This window comes from Chrysemys picta, chromosome 2, assembly GCF_011386835.1.
Source record: "Chrysemys picta bellii isolate R12L10 chromosome 2, ASM1138683v2, whole genome shotgun sequence".
In the NCBI taxonomy this organism is placed as follows: domain Eukaryota; kingdom Metazoa; phylum Chordata; order Testudines; family Emydidae; genus Chrysemys; species Chrysemys picta.
This window is the reverse complement of record NC_088792.1, coordinates 44,238,855-44,265,646: the sequence shown is the minus strand read 5'-3', so window position 1 is coordinate 44,265,646 and position 26,792 is coordinate 44,238,855. Positions and strand designations below refer to the sequence as shown.

The following is a 26,792-nucleotide window of genomic DNA, read 5'->3' as shown; positions in this document are numbered from 1 at the left end:
AAATTCTCATCCAGGTACTTAGAATGGTCTCACAGAGATGCACTTTGACACACAAAATAATATAGGATACATTATAAAACTGAATGAAATTGCTTCCTTTTTCAGTTCAGCGAATATGTCAAACGTTTCTGTAGGCACCAGTTAAACTTTCCTGTACTATCAAACAAGCAGCAATATAGGACAAATCCTGGTCCCAATGAAGTCAAAGGCAATACTTCTATTGATATCAATGGGACCAGGAGACCTCAAGTCAGCAACTGCTTAAAAAATGCAAGATCTGAAGTTATGGCTACACTACAGCTTAAATCAACGTAAGTTATGTTGCTCCCGGGTGTGAATTAGCCACCCCCATGAGTGACATAACTTATGCTGATTTAAGCGCTGGTGTGGACAGTGCTACATCAGTGGAAGAGTTTCTCCCGCCGACATAGCTACTGCTGCTCACAGGGGCTGGAGTAATTAAGCCGACAGGAGGGCTCTCTCTGACCAACCTGATTGCCTTCTATGATGAGATAACTGGCTCTGTGGATATGGGGAAAGTGGTGGACGTGATATACCTTGACTTTAGCAAAGCTTTTGATATGGTCTCCCACAGTATTCTTGCCAGCAAGTTAAAGAAGTATGGATTGGATGAATAGACTATAAGGTGGATAGAAAGCTGGCTAGATTGTCAGGCTCAACGGGTAGTGATCAACGGCTCGATGTCTAGTAGGCAGCCGGTATCAAGCGGAGTGCCCCGGGGTCGATCCTAGGGCCAGTTTTGTTCAACATCTTCATTAATGATCTGGATGATGGGATGGTTTGCACCTTCAGCTAGTTTGTGGGTGACACTAAGCTGTGGGGAGAGGTAGGCACACTGGAGTGTAGGGATAGGGTCCAGAGTGACCTGGACAAATTGGAGGATTGGGCCAAAAGAAATCTGATGAGGTTCAACAAGGACAAGTGCAGAGTCCTGCACTTAGGACGGAAAAATCCCAAGCACGGCTACAGGCAGTTCTGCAGAAAAGGACCTGGTGACTAGAGTGGACGAGAAGCTGGATATGAGTCAAAAGTGTACCCTTGTTGCCAAGAAGGCTAACAGCATATTGGGCTGCATTAGTAGGAGGATTGCCAGCAGATCGAGGGAAGTGATTATTCCTCTCTATTCGGCACTGGTATTGCATCCAGTTTTGCTCCCCCCCACACACACACACTACAGAAAGGATGTGGACAAATTGGAGAGAGTCCAGCAGAGGGCAATGAAAATGATTAGGGGTCTGAGGCACACAATTTATGAGGAGAGGCTGAGGGAACTGGGCTTATTTAGTCTGCAGAAAAGAAGAGTGAGGGAGGATTTGATAGCAGACTTCAACTACCTGAAAGGGAGGTCCAAAGAGGATAGAGCTCAGCTGTTCTCAGTGGTGGCAGATGGCAGAACAAGGTGCAATGGTCTCAAGTTGCAGTGGGGGAGTTCCAGGTTGGATATTAGGAAAAACTATTTCACTAGGAGGGTGGTGAAGCACTGGAGTGGGTTACATAGAGAGGTGGTAGAATCTTCATCCTTAGAGGTTTTTAAGGCCTGGCTTTGATGATTTAGTTGGGGTTGGTACTGCTTTGAGCAGAGGGTTGGACTAGATGACCTCCCGAGGTCTCTTCAAACCCTAATCTTCTATGATTCTATGATGGGGTGGGCAACCTTTTTGGCCTGAGGGCCACATCAGGGTTCCAAAACTGTATGGGGGGTCGGGTCGGGAAGGCTGTGCCTCCCCAAAGAGCCTGGCCCTTACCCCATATCCGCCCCCTCCCACTTCCCAACCCCTGACTGCCCCCCTCAGAATTCCTGACCCATCCAACCCCCCCGCTCCTTGTTCTCCCCCACCCCCTATTGGAATGTGGCCCTACGAACATGGGCGGAGGACTCAGGAGGAGCAGGGGCAGCAGCACAGCTGGAGAGAAGTGGCGGTCCCCTTCAAAGCACCGCTTCTCTCCGGCCAGCTGCGTGGCCACCTGGTGCTCCTCCTGAGTCCTCTGCCCACGTTCGCCGTGCTCCCGCCACCCGCACCACTCCCCTGCCCCTGCAGTGCAGCTCCTCTCCCCCCGCAGGGGGTGTGCCGGTGCTGAGCTGCCCGAGTGCGCAGCCCTGCGGCCCCCTGTTGTTGGGGGGCCCTATGCCGGGGCATCCTGTGTTCACTGGTAAATCAGCTCCTGAGCCGTGCCACCCGGCTGGAGCCAGCCATGCCACCGCGCTGCCAGCATGGCGAGCTGAGGCTGCGGGGGAGGGGGAACAGCAGGGAGGGGCCAGGAGCTCAAGGGCCGGGCAGGACGGACCCACTGGCCGGATGTGGCTCACGGGCCATAGTTTGCCCACCTCTGTTTTATGACATGCTGGTAAAACTCCCATCAATCTCAATGAGGCCAAGATTTCACCTCTAGAATCAACTGTTTATAGACTATGTAAGGGTCTGATCCACTTCCGATCCAGCTCAGTGGAAAGATTCCTATTCACTTCAGTGAGTTCAGGCTTTAATGTAGTATTGTAACAATGTCATACTGACAGCAATAAGGATTTTTATTAATGGGCATTGATTTGGGACTAATGAACGGAAGGCTTTGCCTCTCAACTACTATGACATTTCAGTTGAATACTTGCAAAGTACAAATGAACCCCAATATGTTGTGTTTTTCACCCTTAGGCTTGTGTTGTGATATTCCATTAACTTCAGTGAAAGCAACGTTTGAAGTTTAGATGTAAAACAAACAAATAGAAGATTCAAATGCATTCCAGTTGCTCCCCAAACACAGAGACATAATAAAATTCTAAAACTAAAAACACAAATGCTTCACTCTTGTGATTTATGTCATCATAAGAGCAAGCAATATCTCAGTGCAATTTGCAGGCAGGATACGAGGAAGCGAATCTTATTCACAATTCCTTCAGCTGTGATTCTGAAAATGTAAAATACTGCTGTGTTTAAATGCCATAGATATTTCTTCAAAGAACACAGGGACTGGCTAAAATGTGAATGAATGTACTGGCATTAATAAAGGGAAAGATGATCAGATTTATTTTGTAGTTTAAGACAAAATTATAACAACATTCAAAACCTAAAATTTCATTGTCAGAGGGTAGCTGGTCCCTGTGAGTAGACCAGGCCCAGCTCCCATGTCAAAACAGGTGACCCCTATTGAGCGAGTTAAATGAGGCAGGCTACACAGGCCTGTCAGAGAGCAGGAAGAGGAGAAATGACTGGGGCAAGCTATGCCTGGGAAGAGGAACCACAGAGGGGTGGAGCTAACTCTGGTGGTGGGTCCCTGGAACAAGGGGTCAGATGCTCAGGGAGTTAGCCTTGCGGCTGGTGTCCCAGAAGGGAGCAGAGCTAACTGGCTGTGAGAAGGGAAGCTGGTTGGAACTTGGAAGTTTCAAGAAGCAGGATTACCAGAGACCCTGGGGAGGAGAGGCTTTGACACCCTAGGACAAAGGGTGAACTGAGGAATTGCTTTTGTCTATTATGTGCTTATGTTTGGACAAATAAATCTGCTTAAAGGAGACTGGGTATGGCAATGAGTGCTTGTTAAGATAGGGAGAAGCCCTGCCATGTCCCATATGCTGGAGAACACAGGTACTTCAAGCAGCCCCACATATATTTATATATGGAGATATACCTATCTCATAGAACTGGGAGGGACCCTGAAAGGTCATTGAGTCCAGCCCCCTGCCTTCATTAGCAGGACCAAGTACTGATTTTGCCCCAGATCCCTAAGTGGCCCCCTCAAGGATTGAACTCATAACCCTGGGTTTAGCAGGCCAATGCTCAAACCACTGAGCTAGCCCTCCCCCCTGAGAGAAGGGGAGAATGAGGTACCTCTTTGGTGCCCACTGAAGAGGGGGGAAACAGAGGCAGCATGCACAGAACAACCTTTGGCCACAAGGGGGTGCTCGGGTGGTGGCCACTGTATTACATTAATATAGTTATTGAGAGCAATTCACCTTCTTAAAACCTAGAAGAAACCAAATGGAACATTACATAGTACAAATTAAAGGAGGGTAATATAATTAACACCAGCCAACATGGATTTATGGAAAATAGATCTTGTCAAACTAAATTGACAGCTTCTTTTGATGGGACAAGTTTGGTTGATTAAAGTAGTAGGGCTGATATAATGTACTTAGACCTCTGTAAGGCATTTGAGTTGGTGCCATGTGACATTTTCATTAAGAAACTTGAACAATACGTACAAGATCAACATGGCATATATTAAATAGATAAAAGCTGTCTCACAAGTCACAAAATACACTTATAAATGAAAAAAATCATTAAGTGGGTGTATTTCTACTGATCTACTGATCCCACAGGGATCAGCTCTTAGTCCTATGCTATTTAACATTTTTATCGGTGACCTGGAAAAAATATAAAATCATCACGCATGATATAGAGATTGGCATGGTAAATAATGAAGAGGACAGGTCACTTGATACAGAGCAATCTGGATTGCTTGGTAAATGGGAGCAAACAAATAATATGCATTTTGATCTGGTCAAAAGTAAAGTCATACTTCTATGAACAAAGAATTCAGGCCATACTTGCAGAATGGGAAATTCTATCTTAAGAAGCAGTGACTGTGAAAAGGACTTTGAGGTCATGGTGGATAATTAGCTGAACATGAACTCCCAGTGCAAAGCTGTGGTCAAAAAGGCTTCTGAGATCCTTAGATATAAACAGGAGAATATTAAGTATGAGTAGGAAGGTTGTATTACCTCTCTATTTGACACTGGTGTGACTGCTACTGGAATTCTGTGTCCAGTTTTGGTGTCTGTAAGAAGGATGTTAATAAATCGGAGAAAGCTCGTAGAAGAGCCATGAGAATAATTAAAGGATTAAAACATGCTTTGTAGAGAAAGACACAAGGAGCTTAAATCTCTTTCATTTAACAAAGAGAGGGTTAAGGGGTGACTGAACACAGTCTATAAGTACCTACACAGAGAATAGAAATTTGGTAAGAGGGCTTTTCAATCTAGCAGACAAGTGTATACCAAGAGCCAAAGGCTGGTAGTTGAAGCTAGACAAATTCAGATGAGAAATAAGGCACCAACTTTTTAACAGTGAGGGTAATTAACCATTGGAACAGCTTACCAAGGATTGTGGTGGATTCTTCATCACTGGCACTTTTTAAATCAAGATGATGTTTTTTTTTAAATATATGCTCTGGTCCAGAAGGAATTCAGGGAGGACATATGGTCTGTGTTATACAGCAGGTCAGACTAGAGGAGCACAATGGTCCCATTGGGCTTTAGAATCTATATGAGATCACAAATAAAACCTCAGATTTGGTCTTACTATACACGAAGAAGCATTGGCACCAGTAATCATATTTCTGCACAGTGGATATGTTTAATGATAAAAACTTTAAAAATAAAAATTGAGCCACTCAAAGCCAGTTTATCCAAAAAAAAGTACAACACAATTCCAAAACATGCTAACATATGTTGGGGTGTATAATAATTAACCCTAGTGAACATTAATCTTTAAAGCTATGATGGGAGGGAGGAAGTATTTGGTAAGATTGTTTTTTACGTGGGTGTTGTATAAGTTTGCCTCTAAAGATGAGGGTGGGATGAGTTACTTTACAAAATGGCATTATGAAAGCACAACTCAAACTAGCCAGGTAAGGTTTTGACTCTGCAGGTGTCTAGTAAAACTGCTTGGATTGGGAATCATAAGCAAATGGTTACAAAAATATAGCAAAAGAGTTTAGACCAATCACACTTGATTCTCATTTACATTACGGCCTCTTTACATCACTCTGGCATTAAACTGGACCTTAAAGTGTGTGTGAATTACAGTACACACCCCCTTTACATTGTAAGACTAGCACAAAGGACCTTGCTATAAAAGAGTATCAGGCCCAAAGTGTAACTATACTAGATACAGTGGGGCCAGATCCTCAACCCCTCGCTATCAGTGCAAAACAGCTGTGATGCTGCAGGATCTGACCCCTCGTGATTCCCCCGCACATAGGAATTCTCAGGTGGTGTAGCACTGGCACTCGGGGGAGGGAGCAAGAGAAAGGGGCATACTTTGATGCATCTTCAACTCACTGAGCCCCAGCTGCTAGAACAACTGGGGCTACATGCAGCCAGGCATAGGTTAAAGCAGCTTTTAGGGGACTGGCCTGGCTTCCAAGTAGACTCAGGATTGGAGGGCAGCAAAGATGCCTTGAAACCAACTTTGCCCCACCAGATTCCTCCTCAAGTCTTGCCCTGAGTACAACTCACCCACACGGGAGGATCTGGCCCAGCAACACTCCTTGGATTTACACTAGTGTAATGGAGAGAGAAGAATCTGGCCTAGTACTTACACCAAAAATGACAGTCTTGTGGTCCTGTGTGAGGCATCCAGGAGTGGACTATAGCACTATAGTCTGAAATCATTTAACTGCTTCACCAGTGCTGTAGGTGAAGACTCAAGAGTGGGGATATACTATAAAGACTTACCTGTAGAGAACTGGTATACCTTTGCATATGTCAGCACCCATATCCATTTGAGTTGCACGTGTGGCAAAAGTTTTTGATTCAGGGCGCTCTTAGAAATTTTTCATTTACAGTTTACATGACACATTTATAATATTAGTGACTAGCTGCCAATACAAATTTCAAGAAGGTTTTTAGCAGCTTGTCTTCTCATGGGGAAAAAAATCTGGCTTTTAAATTGTCTTTCATTTTGTTTTGTTTTGTTTTTAAATGAAGCTTGTGATCTGACATAGGATTGAAAAACCTTGGTTGAAATATGTTCCCATAAGAAATATTCCCACTTGGAATATGGAATATTTGTCTCTCTCTCTCTTATCACAGACTACAAACATTTGTTTGGTGGTGTGGATGGGTATTTAGTTGCTGTAGTGCTATTTACCTTCTAAGTAGCATTAACAATAAGTGAAGTTAAACATTAAAGATTCCAAATGTCTTTTTAATTGTTATTTAGTGAATGCTGCTATGTCTTTGTATGTTTGGCGATAAATTAAAAGAAAAAAGATATTTGGTGACAATATACTTCTTCAGCGCTCCACATACCACGTTTTATTGATTTCTAATGCCGTTTCATTTTATACTCTACATTCTACAAGGTGACTTTGAGCCTTGTTTTGAAACATCTTTCTTGTTCCAGTTATCCTCATCTTTTTACAGCACTGTTTGTTCTCTAAGTATCTATCTTAAGAACTTATTGTGACAGATGGACAATATTCTGCAATATACTGAACAAACCTTATGGAATTAAGATAAACTTTACTGCGTTAAGTTAAAACTTATTGAAGTAGAGTTAACATCTCTGGGAGAATTGTATTAAACATGCAAGGGTGTATGTGTTATTGTGGAATTGTATGTACCCTCTCTAGTAGGAGAATGGTAATGAACTTCCTCAGTTATCAGCCTGCGGAGACACAAATATTCTCGTTCAATCTGGATTCTCTAAGGTTTTGGATTAAAAGCCTGAGTTTAGGCTGACCTGGGGCCTACTTCCTGATCCAGCAAATAGACAGAACCTCTGGTCCATGAAGGGCCCCAATCCTTAGAGAAGGATTGCAAGGACTTGGCAAACTGAGGCCCTATAAGATTGGGTGCCAATTCTGAGCTGAAGCTCTGATGAATTTGTAACCACAAGGATGCCCTAGGGTAGGGTATTAAAAGACTGCACTTGCCAGAGCCCCTGTGAGAGTTAGGATGAGCTCTGGTAAGCTTATTAGCATCCATGTAGGTTCTTTTATTGTTTTTGTATGTTTTCTCTGCAATGCTTTGTACCTTAAGAATAAAGTAGGCTTGCTTAGAGAGAGCCATGTAATAGCATATATCTGTAGCAATAACACTGTTACCTGTCTCTGAAGAGAAAGCAAGCGGATGTCCTAGGGTAACCTGTCTGTGCTGGGAATGACACAGTGAAGGCAGGGAACTGTCCAGCCTGGGAATACTGCGGTCAGAAGAGAGATGGACATGTGTCTCCACCCAAGAGAGGCAACAGCTGGGGAGCTGAAAGCCAAGAGTAGGTGCCCTTGATGAACCACTGAGGGGAAATACAGGTGCAACCACCCTGAATTGTGACCCTTAAGATAGACCCCATTACTGTAATATCTGAGCATTTCACAATCTTAAATGTATTCATCTTCACACCACCTTGCTGAGGTAGGGAAGTGCTATAATCCCCATTTTACAAGATGGGGAACTGAGGCACAAACAAGCTAAGTGACTTGTTCAAGGTCACCCAGCAAATCTGTAGTGTAGCAAGGAACTGAACCCAGTCTTCCAAGTCCCAGATCAGCCCTCCCTGCCGCTGGCCCATCTTAATCTGATACAAGGGCCCAAGGAAACATTCTGCTTTCCATTACACACAGCAATTCCACTGATTTTAGTAACTTACTCCAGATTTAAGGCCAGGATGTAACAGAGCCCCACATGAGTGCACAGGTGAGGGGAGTGTGCAAGGATCCTCTCTCCTCATTCCTCTTGCACAACCTACCCAATGGCCTGTTACAACTGCAGTCTGGGTGCTCAGGGGAATGCAGGGACTGGTCCCTTGGTGCCCCCCTGGGAGCACACAATGTCCCAAAGAAGAGGCATGGCCATATCCCTTCACTGTAAATAATCCCCACGCTAGTAAATAATAGTGATAATACACATACTACTATAACTTTCAATTTGTTCAAAACAGCGCTCTTCTGCATTTGAGCTTTCATGAGCATATAAAGACAAACCCTTTGTCTTTATACAGACTGCCTATAAAATGATGGCTTGCTTCTGAGGCAGGCTTTTAAAGCCTCTAATGGAGATGGCACTGGCTAAAATAGACAGCTGCACCCCAAGTCTTGTGCCGACTGGTATGTTCACACAACACCCACTGCTGAGAGTTTCCACCATTGCATTTTAAGTCAGCAGGCACCTGTGCTTTTTCTAAGGCCTGGTCTACGCTACAGCTGTAAATTGACCTAAATTACGCTACTTCAGTTACGTAACGGAAGTCGACGTAACTTAGGTCGACTTACAGCTGTGTCTCCCTCCGACTTACCTTACTCTTGTCGGGGAGATGGAGTACAGCAGTCGACGGGAGACCGCTTTGCCATTGACCTAGCATGTCTTCACCAGACCTGCTAAATTGACACCGCTGCGTCAATTGCAGCATTGCCAATTTAGCAGGTAGCGTAGATATGGCCTAAGCTGCGCTGGAGTGTGAAGGTCACTCACTCCATGCAATCCACCTCATTTAGTCCTTCTCCAGCTTAATAAAAACACTTATGCCTTTTTTGTGTTTTTTTTCCGAGTATTAAAGGCAAATAAAATTCTTACCTTGTGGTTATATGTATGCTAAAGAAAATGTACTGAATGAGGTGTCTCCACTCCCCTTTTCTAAGCTTTCCATGCACTTCCCCTAGGAGAATCCCTCCACATTTTGAACTCTCAATCACTAATCATGCTATATATAATCCTATTTACTGTTCTGTAGAACAATCTTATAGCTGCACTCTCCCCATCCAGTTAATGAGCTTTTTTTTAATCCATTCTGTGATAGATTAGCTCCCCATAAACAGATAGATACACAGTGGTCCAGTTCTCATAAAGGCAGATGTATGTGGTTCACAGCAACAGGTCATTTCAGAAAAATTCTGGAAGGGGGGGCGGCAAAGTTGTGTCAGTAACCCCCACTTATGCCTCCTTGCTGAGGCTGTGGCTGCTTGTGGTTGGTTGGCGGGACAGTCCCATCACAGAGGGGGGGAGGCAGGTGGGTGGGGTTTGGGCAGCGGGCATCTCACCAATGGCCAACCTAGGGCAGGGATCAGGGCTTTGTCACTCCACATTCAGCTCAAGCCAGGCCACTGCTGATGCTTCCTGACCAGCAGCACAGAGAGCAGGGATAGTGCCAGAAGCTACTCAAGACAATTTGCCACCCCCTTTCTAAAAGGCCTAGCACAGCAGATTGGGTTGGGCCAAATCTGACACTTTAGGCAGATGCCCAAAAGTCGGGAGGGTGGGGAGCAAACCAAGGTTGGGATGGCTGCCCCCATAGCACATGATATCCTGCTTCACAAGACTAGAAATGCTTCAGACTCAAATATGTTGATTTTCCTATACAATTTCTTACTTAATGATATAATTACAAACCAACTTGAAAGTATAAATGGTCACATTAACTATTTTAACAGAAATATTAGGCATACATTAAGAAATACTCATTTCGCTAGATGCCAACCAAGCTTCACAAACTTGAAGGAAAAGGAATAAAAAAACAAGCATACTTAATTGTTATGCATCTCACACATGATTCTGGGTTGATCGCCAGATTTAGATGTGCTCTGAAGTAGGGAAGCCTAGAGCAGCACTGTGATACCACAGCTAATAGTGAATTCTGAGATTTGATTTGATAACACTGAAAAAAACAATAATGACGACGAGCATGGAATGAATGCATAGGAGGCAACGGTATCATAAAACACTGATGCCACTAATGCATTTCTGACTCTTGCCTGAGGGATTGAACCTTTTAAAAATACAGCTAGTTTAGCCTGAAAGCTTCTTCATAAATGCTTTAGCCAGTTAAACAGACAAACTTGAAACAGACACAGTATTTTATTAAAGCTTACTGTAAAGATATTATTGCAACTAAAAAAAAAAAGTATGCAGTGGAAAAAACATTGACTGCACAGGAACCTACATCAAATTTTTGATTTTCAGCCCCAAACCCTCTATTCATAACATTGAGTTTATTTCATGTAGGAAGACACATTTATTACATATGAACAAAAATGCATTTTAAAACTGCTGCAGATTCATAATAAACACCATATGCACACAGATTTAAATTCTGAAGTAAATCAAAATGTTATAACAAAACATTGCGAAATTATTTCCTCTTTCACTTTCCTGTTTAAAAGATTGGCCAAGACACACACACATTCAGGGCCCTCAATTTTTAGCAACCCTTCACATGTCAGTGCCCATCTGTTTTTGTCTGTATTTTTAAATGTCTGTTTCTAGCCCTTTTTGTTGCAGAGATCACCTTCAAAATATAAAGAAAGCTCCATGGTTGACAGCTGACTGAGTAATTTTTTCTAAAAACCAGTGATTACTCATGAGCCACACAAGAGCCAACCAACGCTGGGCTTTGGGGCTTTTGAAGCCCATGACCATCAGTTTCTATTTTTTGATGGAGGGGAAGGAGCCCAAACTGAACTCTACTTTTGGGGAGTTTTTCACTAGTGGTGAAAGGATTCCACAAACTCCTTCTCAGCTGTTCACAGCGAATCCAGTTCTTCTTCTGAGCTATGAAAATGGCCTCCAGCTACGGGGGGGTGGGGGGGCAGCTAAGCGGAGGAGCCACATTGGCCTGTAGTTGCTGACAAATGATGTGGTGGGGAGGCAAAGGAACAGGAGGCCCTGCTTCCTCTTACTCCCAGATTCAACAGTGGCAGCCACTCTGGGAGGGGTGAGGAGGCAATGCAGAGGATAAGGGGAAAGGTGTGCGGGGGGAAATAAACTTCAAATTCTTGGCAGCATTAGACCATCCGTTGGTGAACACTTGTGAGAGGAGAGGTTGCCAGGAAGCATCATATGCAGAAGCCAGAAGGGGAGGGGATATTTAGTGTGTAAACATTTGGGGTGGGGAGGAAGAGACAGAGCTGTCATGGGGGGAAGGGAGAGACAGAGAAATATGGGAGCCTTCAAAAGATTGAGGGGGAGAGATAAAGATGCTGGAATGTGAAGAGAAAATGGAATACAGATGAGAGCAAGGGGAAGACACAACATAATAGGAGGGAGAGTATCGGCATGAATGAGCAGGCAAATATAAACAGACAAAACTGAGAAAAGGGAATGGTGATTTTCAAATAAAGAGACAGACAAGGGAGAAAGGAAAGACAGTAATGAGAAAACAGAGAAAACAGTAATGAGAAATGAGAAAATGATGTGAAGATGTATACAATGAATCTGGAGAGAGACAGAAAAAAAAGCAGGGGATGAAAAATGGGAGAAGAGAACAAATGCAAGAAATAGCCCAAACTGTTAAGTTAGTGAATTTTATTGAATCAATTTATGTTCCTTTATTTTATTTCCCCGATGACCTCTTATCTCTGTTGGGGAATAGAATGGAATCACAATTGCGAATACATATTTCTACTACTGGCTACTACACATTATGTATAGTTAATTAACTAGAGAAGAAAATAGACTATTACCCCAAAATCACCAGAATACATACTAAACCCTTGAGTAACAATGGAGAAGTAGCCCTAAGACCTCTAGCTTAACTGGAGAATTGTCTACTGAAACAATTTTCAAATGATGGTTGTAACACACAGACACATCCGGGTTTTTTTATACTGCTACCAAAATCAAGGCATCCGAGCAAAGGCAAATAAGATCCAGGTTTTCTGGAACAGAGGAGACTGAAAGATTCTTCAAAAATTGCCCTCTTCCTACCACTTACCAATTTAAATTAATGTAACTCCAAAAGTTTGTGGGGGCTTGGCGGAGACAAAATCATCTCCTTGACACTCCCCAAAATACAAGTGCCAGCAAGAGCTGATGATGCCACTAACACATGCCTGCTTCAGCACAGTTTTAGATATTAGTGTTAATATCAATATTTGCAGAGGAAACAGAATCTCTAACATTGGTCTTGGCAGGCAAGTGATTAACTGATTTTCAAATATATTGTTATAAAGGGCCAAGTTTCCAAACTGGTTTCCAAAACTCCATCCACAAATTTGGCATACACTTCTGTTTGTACATCCACAAAATTGACATTCCTCTCCCAAACCCCTCAAAAAAGTTTTTATTTTTCATAAATAAAGGTCTGATGCTGCCATAGAAATGTAATATACAAGTTTGGAAATAAAAGCAAGAACTCATTCTAATTATAGTAAAGACAAAATATATATAATTTTGAATATAACATCTGTTCCTGGGGACATACATTAAAAATACATTTCCCATGTTGTTCTGGCATCCTTGGTCCTTCCTTTTATTTGATAAGATTTGTGCATGAGCAAATGCAATTTCTGAAGCCCTTTTGAAACCTTGCATAAAATGTCATATTACAGACCAAATAGCACCTTTCATTTTCATCACTACATGGGGAAAACTGGGGACAGAATTTAGTTTACATTATATTACTGGTTTGAGAGAGAACAGATTTTTAGATTTTGAAAAACATTGCAGTTCATCTATTAGGGCTGGATTGTGGCAGCGTTACTCACATTAGGCCAGTTCCAATGGTCATTGAATGTCCTTTAAGGAAAAAAGGGTAGCACAATCTGACCCATTTAGGGGGGGAAATGGATCCTATCCTAAAATAAGCTTAATTTTAAATAGTTTAAATATTTAAATGTACAGCATATTTCCATGAAGAATAAAAACATAACTTTCATAGAAAAAGCTACTGAAGAAGTTCATAGTAAAATAACGTCCTCCGCTTGTCTTTCCAAATACTATTAATATTTGATTTCTTCTTATTAGACAGTCCTCAGGCTGACACTACAGCTGAAATCCTGAGCCTACTGAAGTCAATGGGAATTTTGCCATTGGCTTCAATGGAGCCAAGATTTCTCCCTATCTGTTATAGAAGTTATGTTATCTGTACATGTACACCTACATATGTACATACATATGCACACACATACACACACACTATATGCTACTCCTTTTCTGTAGAAGGGTGATCTTCATGCATTGTGTAATGCTTTTTAACAATGTAAACTTTCTGCAAACCCTTATTCTTATGATAGAACATAAAGTCTAAACGAAGTGCTTCAACCTTATCAAATTTAAATATATCAATAATTTTTGTCAAATTTCTACCATATTGATACATTCACCTGAAATGTTTCAATTTTGTCAGATGAGAATTTTCCAAAAGAAATCTGTTGCATCAGAATTAAGTATCAGGTTTCATTTATAAGTTCGCTATTGTTCAATCACTTTCTTTAGTCTGAAATTCACTATGCTAATGTTTTATAACGCTTCTCTTTTCTCAAAAGATAAGGAACTTATCTGCAAAAACGTCACTTGCACCATTCACCTTAGGTTTTCGACAACTAGCTGTAAGTGTTATTAGTGGACCTCTAACATAATATGTTCAGGGTTTAAAAACAAATAGTTACCAATTTTCAGTAGCTCCTTGTCTAATGGGGCACAGCAATTTGCCTGCACACTATCAAGTGCAGAATTACAGACTAAATAATAATATATCTTACAAAACATCTTACAATAAGGTTCTTAGTAAGTAGCAATATTTGAAAATATGCCAAAATATACAGAGATATTTGACAAAACAAGAAAAAACAAATACTATTTCAAATCCACTAGATACATACAAATATTATTTATTATTGATATTACCGTAGCACATGGGGACCTAACCAAAATAGGCATCCCATTGTGCTAGGCACTTTACAAATACAGAATAAAAGACAGTCAGTACTTACTGGTTTAGCATTACATCTAGAATGAATGATGACCCAAATGCATCAACCTGGAAGCTGGCTCGGGCAACATGAGTGGACTGCAACGTTAAAAAGATTGGAATGTGTTAGCAGTCTGCTACGTCAAAATGCACCACGTAGATTTGAGAACATAATATAGACAAAAAATGAAATAAAAGTACTAAGCATCAATATGCCATTAGCCCAGGAAACATTCTTACTGTTTAGTGTACAAATATGTTGAATAATGGGTTTTTTTACTATATTATCTGATTTTATTCAAGATATAGAAATAGCAGGATAATAAACCCAATAAATAGAGGCAATATTCCCTTTCATAAATTTCTACCTTTAAAACCCATTGTCAAACTTAGCATCTCTGCAGGTAGGAGTTTTCGAAACAGCATCCTGTATTGGGGTGTTATTTCTCTAATGATACATCACTGTTGATTCACAGGAACTGCAGAACACAATACCTTTCTTTGGAACTCATATTCTCAACAGAAAGATAAAAACAACCCAAACCAACCTTCCCCGACTAGCCATTTAGATTGCACCTGGATCTGGAGACAAATCTGTGGAGAATAGCTTGACAGCTGCTAATATGAAGCACGCTAACTTGGTTAGTCTGCTCTAAACACCCTCAACCCTCATTGAAATTATATGGAGATGGAAGGTACTCAGCACTTTGCAAGATCAAACCCTTGATCTTCTTGATGCATGGAATTTTCTCTCTTCAGTGCACATACATAGGAGTGATAGCAGTGTTATAAACTGCTAAATCATACAGTCAGCTACATTTATCATGTGATTTCTGGCCACCTCACTTACATTCTACCCACTAATCTATCTGGGCCAGAACAACTTCCAACATTCCAAATCCCTGAACAGCTACAAAGAGCTGCCATTTAAAAAACCTAAACAAACAATGTGCTAGAGAAGTCTCATTCCTTCTCTCCTAGCCAAATGTATCCTTCCTTCATTACCACCAAAATTACACTAGTCCAATATTTAGTCCTACTCAATGACATGTATAAGGTCTGATGTCTCACAACCTGCAGGGCTAGAAATGGGAGCCTTCCCCCCATCTCCGTTAGAAAAGGAAAATTCCCAGTTTTCCAATGGGACACAGAGCACATGCCACTAGTCCTAGAAAGTCCCAAGAAACTAAACTGCAAAACTGATTTTTCTTTAAATAAAAAGCCATTTTTAGATCACTTTGGAGGAATTTTAAATTAGTTGCAATTCTTCTTTCCCTCTGAACCCTGTACAACTGAACTTGTAGTAACTAAGGCAGAGGGATTTAACGGCTTTATAGGCAGAGGGATTAAAGAAGTACTATTTTTTTCTTTAAAAAACCCTCATAATACATTTCTGTAAATAAATGCAATACAGGCTAGTGCAGAGGTTGGGATGGCCTGCACAACTCACTCCAAAGGTGTGGAAGCAAATGCCATTTTTCAATGCTTCTCAATACTGGGGTTGGTCCAGTCCAGGGAGCAATTTACAGAAGCTTCAAGTTTGTCCTAATTTATGGTCATCTGCCCATTGACCCAAGAGTCTTTCAGCAGCTGGAGATTGCACCCTTTCCCCTCAGGAACATCCCTATGCCTGAGGTAGTAGGCAGGGGCAGCTCTAGCTTTTTTGCCGCCCCAAGCACGGCAGGCAGGCTGCCTTCAGCGGCTTGCCTGCGGGAGGTCCCCAGTCCCGCAGCTTCGGCGTACCCGCCGCCGAATCCGCAAGACCGGCGGACCTCCTGCAGGCAAGCCTCCAAAGGCAGCCTGACAGCCGCCCTCATAGGGACTGGCAGGGCGCCCCCCACGGCTTGCCGCCCCAGGCACGCGCTTGAAGCACTGGTGCCTGGAGCCGCCACTGGTAGTAGGGGGTGTTGTGGCTTAGGGACATATGCCAAATCTGTGCCACCCAGGTACCCCGCATATACAAGTGGAATCCTCACAGAGGCAGATAAGCCAGCTTTGGGCCCAATAGATTTTTATATTTCATAAATGGGAGTTGCGATATTAGGAAAGTTAGCCTGCAACACATGTTGCTCCCTTCTACAAAGTGCAGAGGTACGTCACTTCCACAAAGGGGTCCACAAAAAGAAATGCCTGGGCAGCTATATTGGGCACAGTGAGTGCTATATATTCACACTGGAAGGTCATGTGTTGAGAAAAGGCTGTTCAGTAAGGTTTCAGCATAAAGAAGGAAGGAAAATAGTGAAGTACAGTAGAACACAATTTGAAATCCAATCTGTCATGTTTGTACCGACAAGCTAGTGCAACCAGCTCCCAGGCTGGCAAAAGCTTTGAAAAGGAAAAAATAGGAAGGGCGGCCCAAAAAACTACAGAGAAAATCCTCCTGGAAAGGCTTTCTGGTGGATGCTCCCTGTTTAGAGCTGTGAAGAGGAACAAGCCAATCTTCCTTGGCTTTAAAAAGAGGAGAGTTAGGTTAGTCTATTCGGGGGCTCCCAAGGGTCCATCCTCTTTCATAGGGAGAAGCTCTCCTCACTGCTGTCAGTTGCTAATGATATCATCAGCAAGGTCAGAGCAGCACTGACTGCACTGAGAACAAAAACTCACGCTGGCTGCTGCCCTTAGAAGGGGATTAGTAGGGAAATAATGGGAGCTCCTCCAATGGTAGTTATTCCCAGGGAACTGGAGAAACATCCCCATCTGCACAGCAGATGAGGAACAGCAAGGAAACTAGGCTGGAGGAAGAGGAAAGGACCAGAGCCCCTGAACTTCCCTCTTTGGAAAGTCAATGTTATTTTACAAAAAGATTCCTGAAGGATTAAGGAGGGATGAAGGCCCTGTAGCCTTGCCTAATCCTGGACTTTGGAATGCAGGGAGACATTATGCCTGGTAGAGTTCACAGTACTATGGCTAGGTCTACACTGTGGGGGGAGAGGCGTGTCGACCTAAGATATGCAACTTCAGCTATGCAAATAGCGTAGCTGAAGTCGGCGTATCTTAGGTCGATTTACCTGGCCGTGAGGACGGCGGCGAGTCGACGGCTGCTGCTCCCCCGTCGACTCTGCTTCCACCTCTCGCCGCAGTGGAGTTCCAGAGTCAACTGCCGAGTGATCAGGGATCGATTTTATCCTGTCTACACTAGACGCGATAAATCGATCCCCGATAGATCGATCACTACCCGCCGATCCGGCAGGTAGTGTAGATGTACCCATAGGATACGACTCTCCTATCTTTCCTTGTCTACGTCTCTTGAAGCACTGAACTGCTCCCAAGTTCCCTGTGCTACTTGCAGCCCACAATGAGCTACCAGGATCAAGTTCTCACAGGCATCACCTTATCCTTTCCATGCCTGGAAATATATAGTGGAGACATATTCGCCATCAATTTCCTTGGTGGAAAAGGAAGACATGACAAGTAAAGGGAATTACACCCTTTTGGTTTGCTGGCTTCTTTTTTAAAGTATGCTGCATGGGTATTTTGTTGAAGGTTCACTAATAGGGGAAGTAAGAGTATTAACACAAGTGACAGGGGTTCCCCCAAAAATACAGACCCTAAGTACAAATTTTAAAAACAGGGTGATTTTTTTTAAGTGCTTAGAAGATAAGTAGTATTGCTGAATCCAGTGGAAGTTTGAGAGAGAATTTGGGTTGGACCTTCTCTTCAAAATGGCCCAGTTTTGGTAATGAAATGTATGTGCATATAAATCCCATGAATTTAAACCCTGCTTTAGTTGTAAGAGCCAATGTAAAATTAACTATGGAGCTGCTAGGGTGCCTCCTTATCGATATCTTTTTATATATACAATTCACATATTTATAGATTTTAAGGACAAAAGACACAAGACCATTATGATCATTTAGTCTGACCTCTTCCATAACACAGGCCATAGAATGTCATGAGGTGATTCCTCCATCAACCCTCTTATTTCATATAGAGCTACTGCAGATCTTTTAGAAAAAGACATAGAATCTTGACGTTAAGACTTCAAATGACAATGAATTCATCCCATTCCTGGGTAAGTTGTTCCAATGGTTAATTACCCTCACTGTTAAAAATATGTAGCTTATTTCTAGTCTGAAATTTGTCTAGTTATGAGATTCCAGGCATTGCATGCATATTTTTATACACATACACAGATTTACACATACAAATTACACACAAATGTATGTGTGTATAAATTATATATAATTTATTATATATATAAATAAAATACACACACTTTTCATGTTATGACTTATTTATTGCGTTACAACCTTTAAAAAAAGAAAGTGTGAAGTGGTACAATTTTTATAATGATCCCTTTCATGTAAAATTAGTCAATATCAGGAGAGTGGGAGTCTTCTGAAACTTTAAAATTATAGGGTTTTCAAGATATTTAGAATTATTCTGAAGCCTTCACTGAGTCTTCCTACAGCAAAATTGTTCAAAACCCCTTCAATTCTCTCTTTGTTATGCACTAGAACTGAAGTGGTGACATAATTTTTAGGTGAATTTGATGTGCTCATATTCTCCATTTCCCAGTGCCATGCAATGGGGTTAGTACTGATGCCTTACAGTAGTCCCCAGTTTGCATCTTATGTTCAACCCAAGATTCCACCATTTACATCTGTGGTCCCCAAGAGTTCTAAGATTGAAACCCAAGGAGTTTAGAGAAGCCCAGATCTGGTACCATGTCCATCTCTTGCTTGCCACTGCAGCTACTAGCACCTCCTACATTATCAAAATTATCTGTAGCAAATCAACAAGTTTGCCTTCCTTTTTCAGTTCTCAGGCAGCAGTGTATGCTCCTGATTTGGGTTCCAAATCCCCTCTTTTCCAGTTGGATTTTGCCACCTTTTTTTTTTGGCGCTTCCTCCCGTCAGAAAATGATGGTCCAAGGACCTCCTATTTATCTGTTAGAGGCCAAAAAATGTTCCTCATCTTTTTTTGTTTAGTTGTTTGGTTGTTCCATGGAGGCAGGTTTGCTAACCTCTCATTTCAGCAAACCAGACAGTCGTTTTGTATCTGCTTATACACCAGTAACTGCTGCACAAAGATCTATGCTGTTAGCTGTTTGTTACTATATTATTAAATTCAAGAGAATTCTAGAGCACATTTCAAATTCTTAACAATGGGCAAACTTTCACAATTGTTAGGATCTTTGCAGGTGACATAACTGATTATTCCATATGTCATTACACAATGACATTGCCCATGGCTAATTTCATAGTAATGGAAGTGCAACTATGAGAGGCATGAGGGTTTGTTGTTTGGATTTTTTTTTTAAACTATTAAGAATATTGTGCCATATTGATCTTGTCTGGAAAATTTCCTCCCCCAAACATGTATCTGAGATGTGCAATTACTGTGCTATTGGATACTAGAGCTGACCCTTGACCACTATTATTCCCAGACAAAAACTAAAATGTTAAAATGATGTTAAAGTAAGAGTAGGTATCAATAATTTAAAGTAAAACATTACACGGATGTTGCAATTATCCAAAATTCATAGTTAAGGCTAAACTTAAAAGAAACCCAAACATGTTGAGATATGGAAATGCAGAGTTTCAATAGCAATTTTGATTATATTTTTGATAACATTTTTGTTAACAGTACTGTGCAATATGAAACATTTCCAAAAAGTAACCTTTTTTGGCAACAGTTTGTTGTTGTTGTTTTTTTAAAAATGGCCATTTTGGACCAAAATCCTGTTTGTAGAAGAAATATTGATGAACTCTAAGAGACCCAACCAGGTCTGACGAGGGGGGGAGGGGGTGAAGCCAGTAGAAATTACCAGGGCCCGGTGGTCCAGAAGGGGGCCCGGCTTCCCCCCACCTTGTCGGCCCTGTTTAGCCGGTCCGCCCTTGCTGGGGGGGCCCGAAAAAAAATTTCACCGGGGCCCGAACCCACTCTCAGCGGCCCTGGACCCAACAGAAAAAAAGAAATTTCATTCTGATTGACAGAGTGGGCATAGCTTTAACCAGAGGCTGGTCTCTGTAAATTGGTCAAGCACAGGACTGAGGGAGGAATCCTACTTCCAACAGACTGGAAATAAAGAGGGCTCCCTTACAAGAACTATCCCTTAGGAAACAGTTTGCTGTAATAAAACATGGAATATGCAACATCCCAAATTATCAATGAGGAGAAATGGACAGAAAAAAAATCCTCTGTCCATCATCTGACAATTTGAAGTAAAATCAGTTCAGTACTGGATCTCGTCGGGAATTTTTTGTCAAAAAAATGTCAATTCGTCTAAAGCTAAACTTTTTGCAGCAATGTATCAAGTTTGACAAAACTTTGTTAAGAAAAGTTTCTCAGGTTCAGGATGGATTATTGAGTCAAAAAACAGAAAGAGAGAGACCACCCAAGAAGAACCAATAGCCCAGTGGTTATGGAACTCAGCTGAGATGGAGGAGTCCCTGCTCTACCTGATTCAGACCATGACTTAAACCTGAATCTTCCATATCCCACGTAAATGCCCTAACCACTGGCCTCTTGGCTATTCTGGAGTACGTCAGTCAGTCTTAGTGTATGTGTGTGTCTGTCTCTCTTTCTTTCTTCACTTCTCCCACCCCCATCAAAAAACTGTGAAAGTTTCTGTTCCATCCTGATGCACAACGGGAAAATTTTCAAAATCTCAAATTTTCATGGGATAGGAAAAACATTTCTCACCCAGCTCTATTCAGTATGTTTCCTAGGCTCAGAATAATACTGAATATTTCTGCAAGATGCATGACGTAAAAAACTTGCTTCTACATTATTTTTCAACAAAACTACGAATAATCATATTTTGACAATCTGAACTGTTTAGAGAAGTGATAAAATGGCTACCAGAGAATTAACTTCAGATTCCCAGACACATGACAACAAAAGAACCAAAGGGAAGGAAATCAATGGATTCTTTTATGCCATCTAACTCTAGCAATAGTAACAAGAAAGGCACCTGCAAGGGCTTTTCTCAACCACTGAAGCAAGATAATCAATTATGTCATTCAGTTCTCAAACCAAGCAACTTTCCCAGAAAACTGAAACATTTTTATCATAGATGTGACACATCAACATGTGACAACTTAATCATAAAAATGGAGTTCCACTGACACAAGGAAGAAGCACACTATGCAGCATATGAACAAGAGACAGAAGTAGAAAACACCATTATAATGAAAAAAGCATAATGCTTCCAGCTCTAGAACAATCTAAAAGTTCCAGAACCACAATGCTAACAGCTTGTGTGCAAGTAAATAAAAAAAAAAGACAGTATGATTAATCTACCTCTAAACTAGGATGATTGCAGTACAACATATCCCAAAGAATGTTGTCAGATTTGCATGAGTGCATAACATGGAGTTCCTGAGCAACTCCTCTGTAGACAGTACTGAGTGTCATACACAGCTAACATGGGGTAGTTAACAATTGACGTTATTAAAGATTGAGAAGTTAAAACAACATTCCTATGTGAAATATTACAGGACGTTTTGACACAAGTGATATTAAACTGAAGGGTCTAAATTAGATTCAGGGTGATGTACTATCAGTATAATAGAGTGCTAAAAAGGTACCTTTAGGCATGTTTACATGAACTTTTAGTTCGGGGCAAGCTGAACTGTAAATCTATCTAATGCTAACAAGCCATGCCCTGATTCTGACTGTGGGCCCTGCTACCGCACACTCACAGGTGCTCTGGCTTTGATCTATGCTGCTTTGAAATGGGAGTAGATCACAATGCACTAGGGAACTGTTAATGTGTTGCAGCAGGGCCCATACTGACAAACGGTGCATGGCAGACTAGCACCATGTAGAGTTACATCCCAGCTTGCCCAGAACGAAGTGTTTGCATAGATAAGCCCTTACTGTACACAGTACTCTATGTATGGGCCAATGCCTGGTCCTAGTTACATCATACAATCACAGAAATGTACCTCTGGAAGGGATCTTGAAAGATCATTTACTCCAGCCCACTGAGGCAGGGCCAAGTACCGTAATGAATCCAGAATAGATCCAGTGATTTCATTGCTGCAGCTGAGACCAGAATTTAGTCCAGTGGTTCCCAAACTTGTTCCGCCGCTTGTGTAGGGAAAGCCCCTAGCGGGCCGGGCTGGTTTGTTTACCTGCCGCGTCCGCAGGTTCGGCCAATCGCAGCTCCCAGTGGCCGCGGTTCGCCACTCCAGGCCAATGGGGGTGGCAGGAAGCGGTGGCCAGTACGTCCCTTGGCCCGCGCCGCTTCCAGCAGCTCCTATTGGCCTGAAGCAGCGAACCGCGGCCACTGAACCTGCAAACCCGGCAGGTAAACGCGATCAGCTGAACCTGCAAACCCGGCAGGTAAACAAACTGGCCCGGCCCGCCAGGGGCTTTCCCTGCACAAGCGGCGGAACAAGTTTGGGAACCACTGATTTACTCCAATGTAGTCAATCCTGTCACCTCCTCTGAAACTTCACGCAGGTGTCGGTGACCAGTCTTCAGAGACATGCCTATTTCAGTAATAGAAAAATCTCAGAACAAAAGAATCAGTCTTTTAAATGACGTACAACACAAAAAATATAAATAGAATGGGGAGCAATTGTGGTTCCTAGGACACATGGAGGTGGTGGCCACTTTAAATATCTAATATTCACTAAAATGTTTAGAATCATACAAAACTGAATCTGGTAAAATTACTGGATTCAGATATGATACCATCTGAAGGAACTGTCAAATCTCCATCTTAGCAGGTACCTCTTGAAATACTTGTAGACAACAATTTACCACTTCTTTAGTCATTCTCTCTCTTTGGTCACACCTATAACTATATCTAGATACATATGCCAATTTCTTAAACAGACGCCATACAAAAATGCAGAAACAAGAGAATGTGTTAGTGTTGTGTAAAAATTGAGTTAGAATATGTTTGGGGTGCTTGTGACTCCTGAGTGGCAAACATGCCACAAATTTTTCTGAAAAACTAGAAATTAGAAGGGCTATTGAAAGGTTTTTTTTTCATTTGTTTGCTTTGTTAATACTGGACTATATTTTTGTATCTCTACACCTGCTAGGCTCAGAGGGTGAGAGAAACATTACCAGCCAGATCCTCAGCTAGTGGAAAATTGATGTATCTCCACTGGCTTCAGCAGAGCTTTGCCAATTTACACCAGATGAAGATCTGGTCCTGAGTTCTAAAATAGTTTCTCTCTATACAAACATCATGATACCAATGGGCTGTCAGAGCTAAAAGCAAGGGCTGCATGCCCCATTGGAAAGCCAGGAATCTATTCTTTCCAGTAGTTAAAAGGTTTTTTAATTGTTTGTGGTTATTAAATTAGAGGCTGCTTAAACCTGTTCAGTGGTCCTGGGGAAGACAGATGAGTGGACAGAGAGCTGATGGAGCACCGATAATTGCGTGATCAATGCTGTTTATCACATGGACATCATTACCATATGGGAAACATCTAAGTGGTAGTGGTGACAGTTTTTAAGCCGCCCCTCTGACCACTTCACCTAAACTCTGCCTACTCATCCATCTTCTCCAGAACTACTTCTAACATTCCAGACTTCTGAGTAGATTCAGTCACCATTTATAATAAATAATTAAACTCCCAGAAAAGTACTCCCCCCCCCCCCAAATGAGAAATCCTCCCCACAACCACCCTAAATTAATGTGGCCCAAGGGCTAGGTGAGGCAATATTCAGTCTTGCATCTGTGACAGGTTTAATTCCAGACTTCTCATGACCCTCCAGAGTTAAAAAGGCAGCTTTATATAACTGAAATGGGCAAGTCTCCACTTCCTAATGAGATACCCAGCACTTGCTTCTAGCTTTGGAAAATCCTGAGATATTGGACTTTATATTCATGACAACTTTATGTCTAGAAAAGTTACTTTAGTTTATTTATAGAGTTTTTTTAATTTAGTTATAATTTTCATCTCCTTCTGAGACCAGTTAGCGTAACTTTTGTTGTGGAAAAACTCTTCAGGGGATTTGTCGGTAGAACTTCTGGAAAAGCACTCTTTTATCAGGAGAGCAAGCAAAGATTCAGGTATGAGAGCGGTGATGCTTATCTAATCTGCTGGATGTCTTTGAATATATCACTGCCATAACAGATAAGGGAAATTCAGTGGATGTTGTACCCTTAGGTTTTTCAAAGTGCATTTGACAAGGTTCTACATCAGAGATAAAGGGCTAAAGCAAAAAATCATGAAATAGAAGATAATATGGTGTGATGAATAAAGTACTAGATTAACAGTAGGGAACAAAGAAAAGCCCTGGATGAAAACTTTTCAAGATAGAAATATGTTACAAGAGGATTAACCCAGGGTCAGTTTGAGAGCTTCTAATTATTGTCATAATTATATTAATACAAAATGATTTTGACTACTATTGAAGATATGGCCTCTAAGAGAGTAGAAGTGGAGGCAGAGCAAACAGGGCCTGATCTTTAAGACTTTACAGCCAGAAGGGACCAAGATCATCTAGTTTGACCTCCTGCACATCACTCCTGTAATAGACCCCTAATCTCTGGCTGGATTAGTGAAGTCCTCAAGTCTTGATTTAAAGATTTCAAGTTACAGAAAATCCACCTACTCTAGTTCAGATCAGCAAGTGACCCATGTCCCAGGCTGCAGAGGAAGAACATGGGGGAACATTCCTTCCTAACCTGAAATATGGCAATCAGTCAGACCTTGAACATGTGGACAAGACCTACCAGCCAGGCACCTGGGAAATAATTCTTTATAGTAACTCAGAGCCCTCCCCATCTAGTGTCTCATCACCTGCTATTCGAGATATTTGCTAATAGCAGGTATGGATGGGCAATATGCCTTGGTAGGCAACTTTGTTATATCATCCCTTCCATAAACTTTTCAAGCTCCACCTTGAAACAAATTAGGGTTGTTGCCCCCCCCCCCCCCCCCCCCGCTCCTCTTGGAAGGCTTTTTCAGAACTTCGCTCCTCTGATGGTTAGAAATCTTCATCTAATTTCAAGCCTAAACTTGTTGATGGCCATTTTATATTCATTTGTTCTTGTTCTTAATTAAAGTTAAAAGAAAAAATTAAGGGACTTGTGCTTATTCTCACTGGAAAATATGCCACTTTAAGGTAACAGAGACTTTCAAAGCACCTTCTTCCTGAATGTGTTGTCAGCTCTTGGGCTAGATCCTGATTAAGTAATGCTGAGTAATGCCTTACTCTGCAAAGAGTCTAATTGAAATAAAGCTCAACTCAGCATGAATAAGCATGGCATAATAGGGTCCATCCTCAGAGTCAAACCACACATTACAGATGAGTAGGAAAATACAGCCAGTAAAGTTATTGTAAAGGTCACCAAAAGGCACTGTCTATTGGCTCATTCCCAGCAGCTATGCCTAATATGCTAACTTTCCTTGATTGGATCCAGTTTTCAAGCTGCTCTGTTATTTGCTCTATTAGTCAAATTGTTCTATCACTAATTGGCTGTTTTCCTTGTTTTCTGCTTACCTTTTGTCACATACTTATATATGTCATTAATTTTAGTAGACATGGTGTTAACTTCAATTTCCAGCACAAGAGTCACTTTTTCAGAACTTTCTGTTCTAGCTACTATTCCAGAAAACATTTCAGAAGGTGGCAGTGAACGTATATTATACAAACACACAATATGGTTTGAAAAGGTCCAGTCCGGCCTGTTTGCTTGTACATAACGCCACTCGGCTACTTTTTCCTTCTCTTTTGTTCGACTGTAAAGTTTCTGCAGAAAATTAAGTTTCCCCTCAGATGAGTCCTCCCACTAGATAGAAGACCAAAAAGATTGTGCAGGACTCAAGACTTCCTGCTGTAAAAATCCCCACCTCAGTGAGCTTGGTCTCAAAAGAAGCAGCAAATTCTAGTCTCCTTTGGGCTCATGATACCTGTCACTGCTCCCTCGCTTCCCTTAAAAAGTTCTCCCCATAGCCACTAATGATTCCCTTTCCTCAGACACACAAAGATGATTTCAGGAGTGCCCAGCAAGGAGCAGCTGTGACCATAAAAACCCAATCTGCCTTTGTGTCACATGCTCCAAACAGTTTTCTGGTAGTTCTACACGCCATCCCAGAAACAATAAGAAAACAAAAGGAAAAAACAGACAAAATTGCTTCCCCATCTAGAAGCTTTGCAGCTGCATAGCTGGCAAACTGATGTCATGTTTGAAGTAAAGATGTTGATATTGAAAAATAGAAGAGATCATACCCAGTGAAGAGATATCCAGAGAGGGTCACTGCAATCTTTCTATAGATAAAAATGAGGATTTGATAGCTCATGGCTTGACAAGCTTCAGATGTCACATCCATTACATGCAAACTTGTTAGATCTCTTTTGTGTTGTTTTTATTGAGAGGATACACACACATGCATAAGCTCAGTTGGCCCAGTGTTTTCAGTTTGTAGGAAGCAGAATGAAGGAAGTTTATTCAGG

The 26,792-nt window shown here is 41.7% G+C and overlaps 1 protein-coding gene across 10 annotated transcripts in view; it reads right to left on the bottom strand.

Moving 5' to 3' along the window:
- ADAM22 (ADAM metallopeptidase domain 22) overlaps positions 1–26,792 on the bottom strand; it is a 196,990-nt gene that overhangs the window by 160,277 nt on the left and 9,921 nt on the right. For all 10 annotated transcript variants that reach the window (XM_065586981.1, XM_065586984.1, XM_065586986.1 and 7 more), the window contains exon 3: positions 14,443–14,519. In XM_065586981.1, coding sequence (XP_065443053.1) covers positions 14,443–14,519 — 77 coding nt within the window. The remainder of the gene's footprint in view (positions 1–14,442; positions 14,520–26,792) is intronic.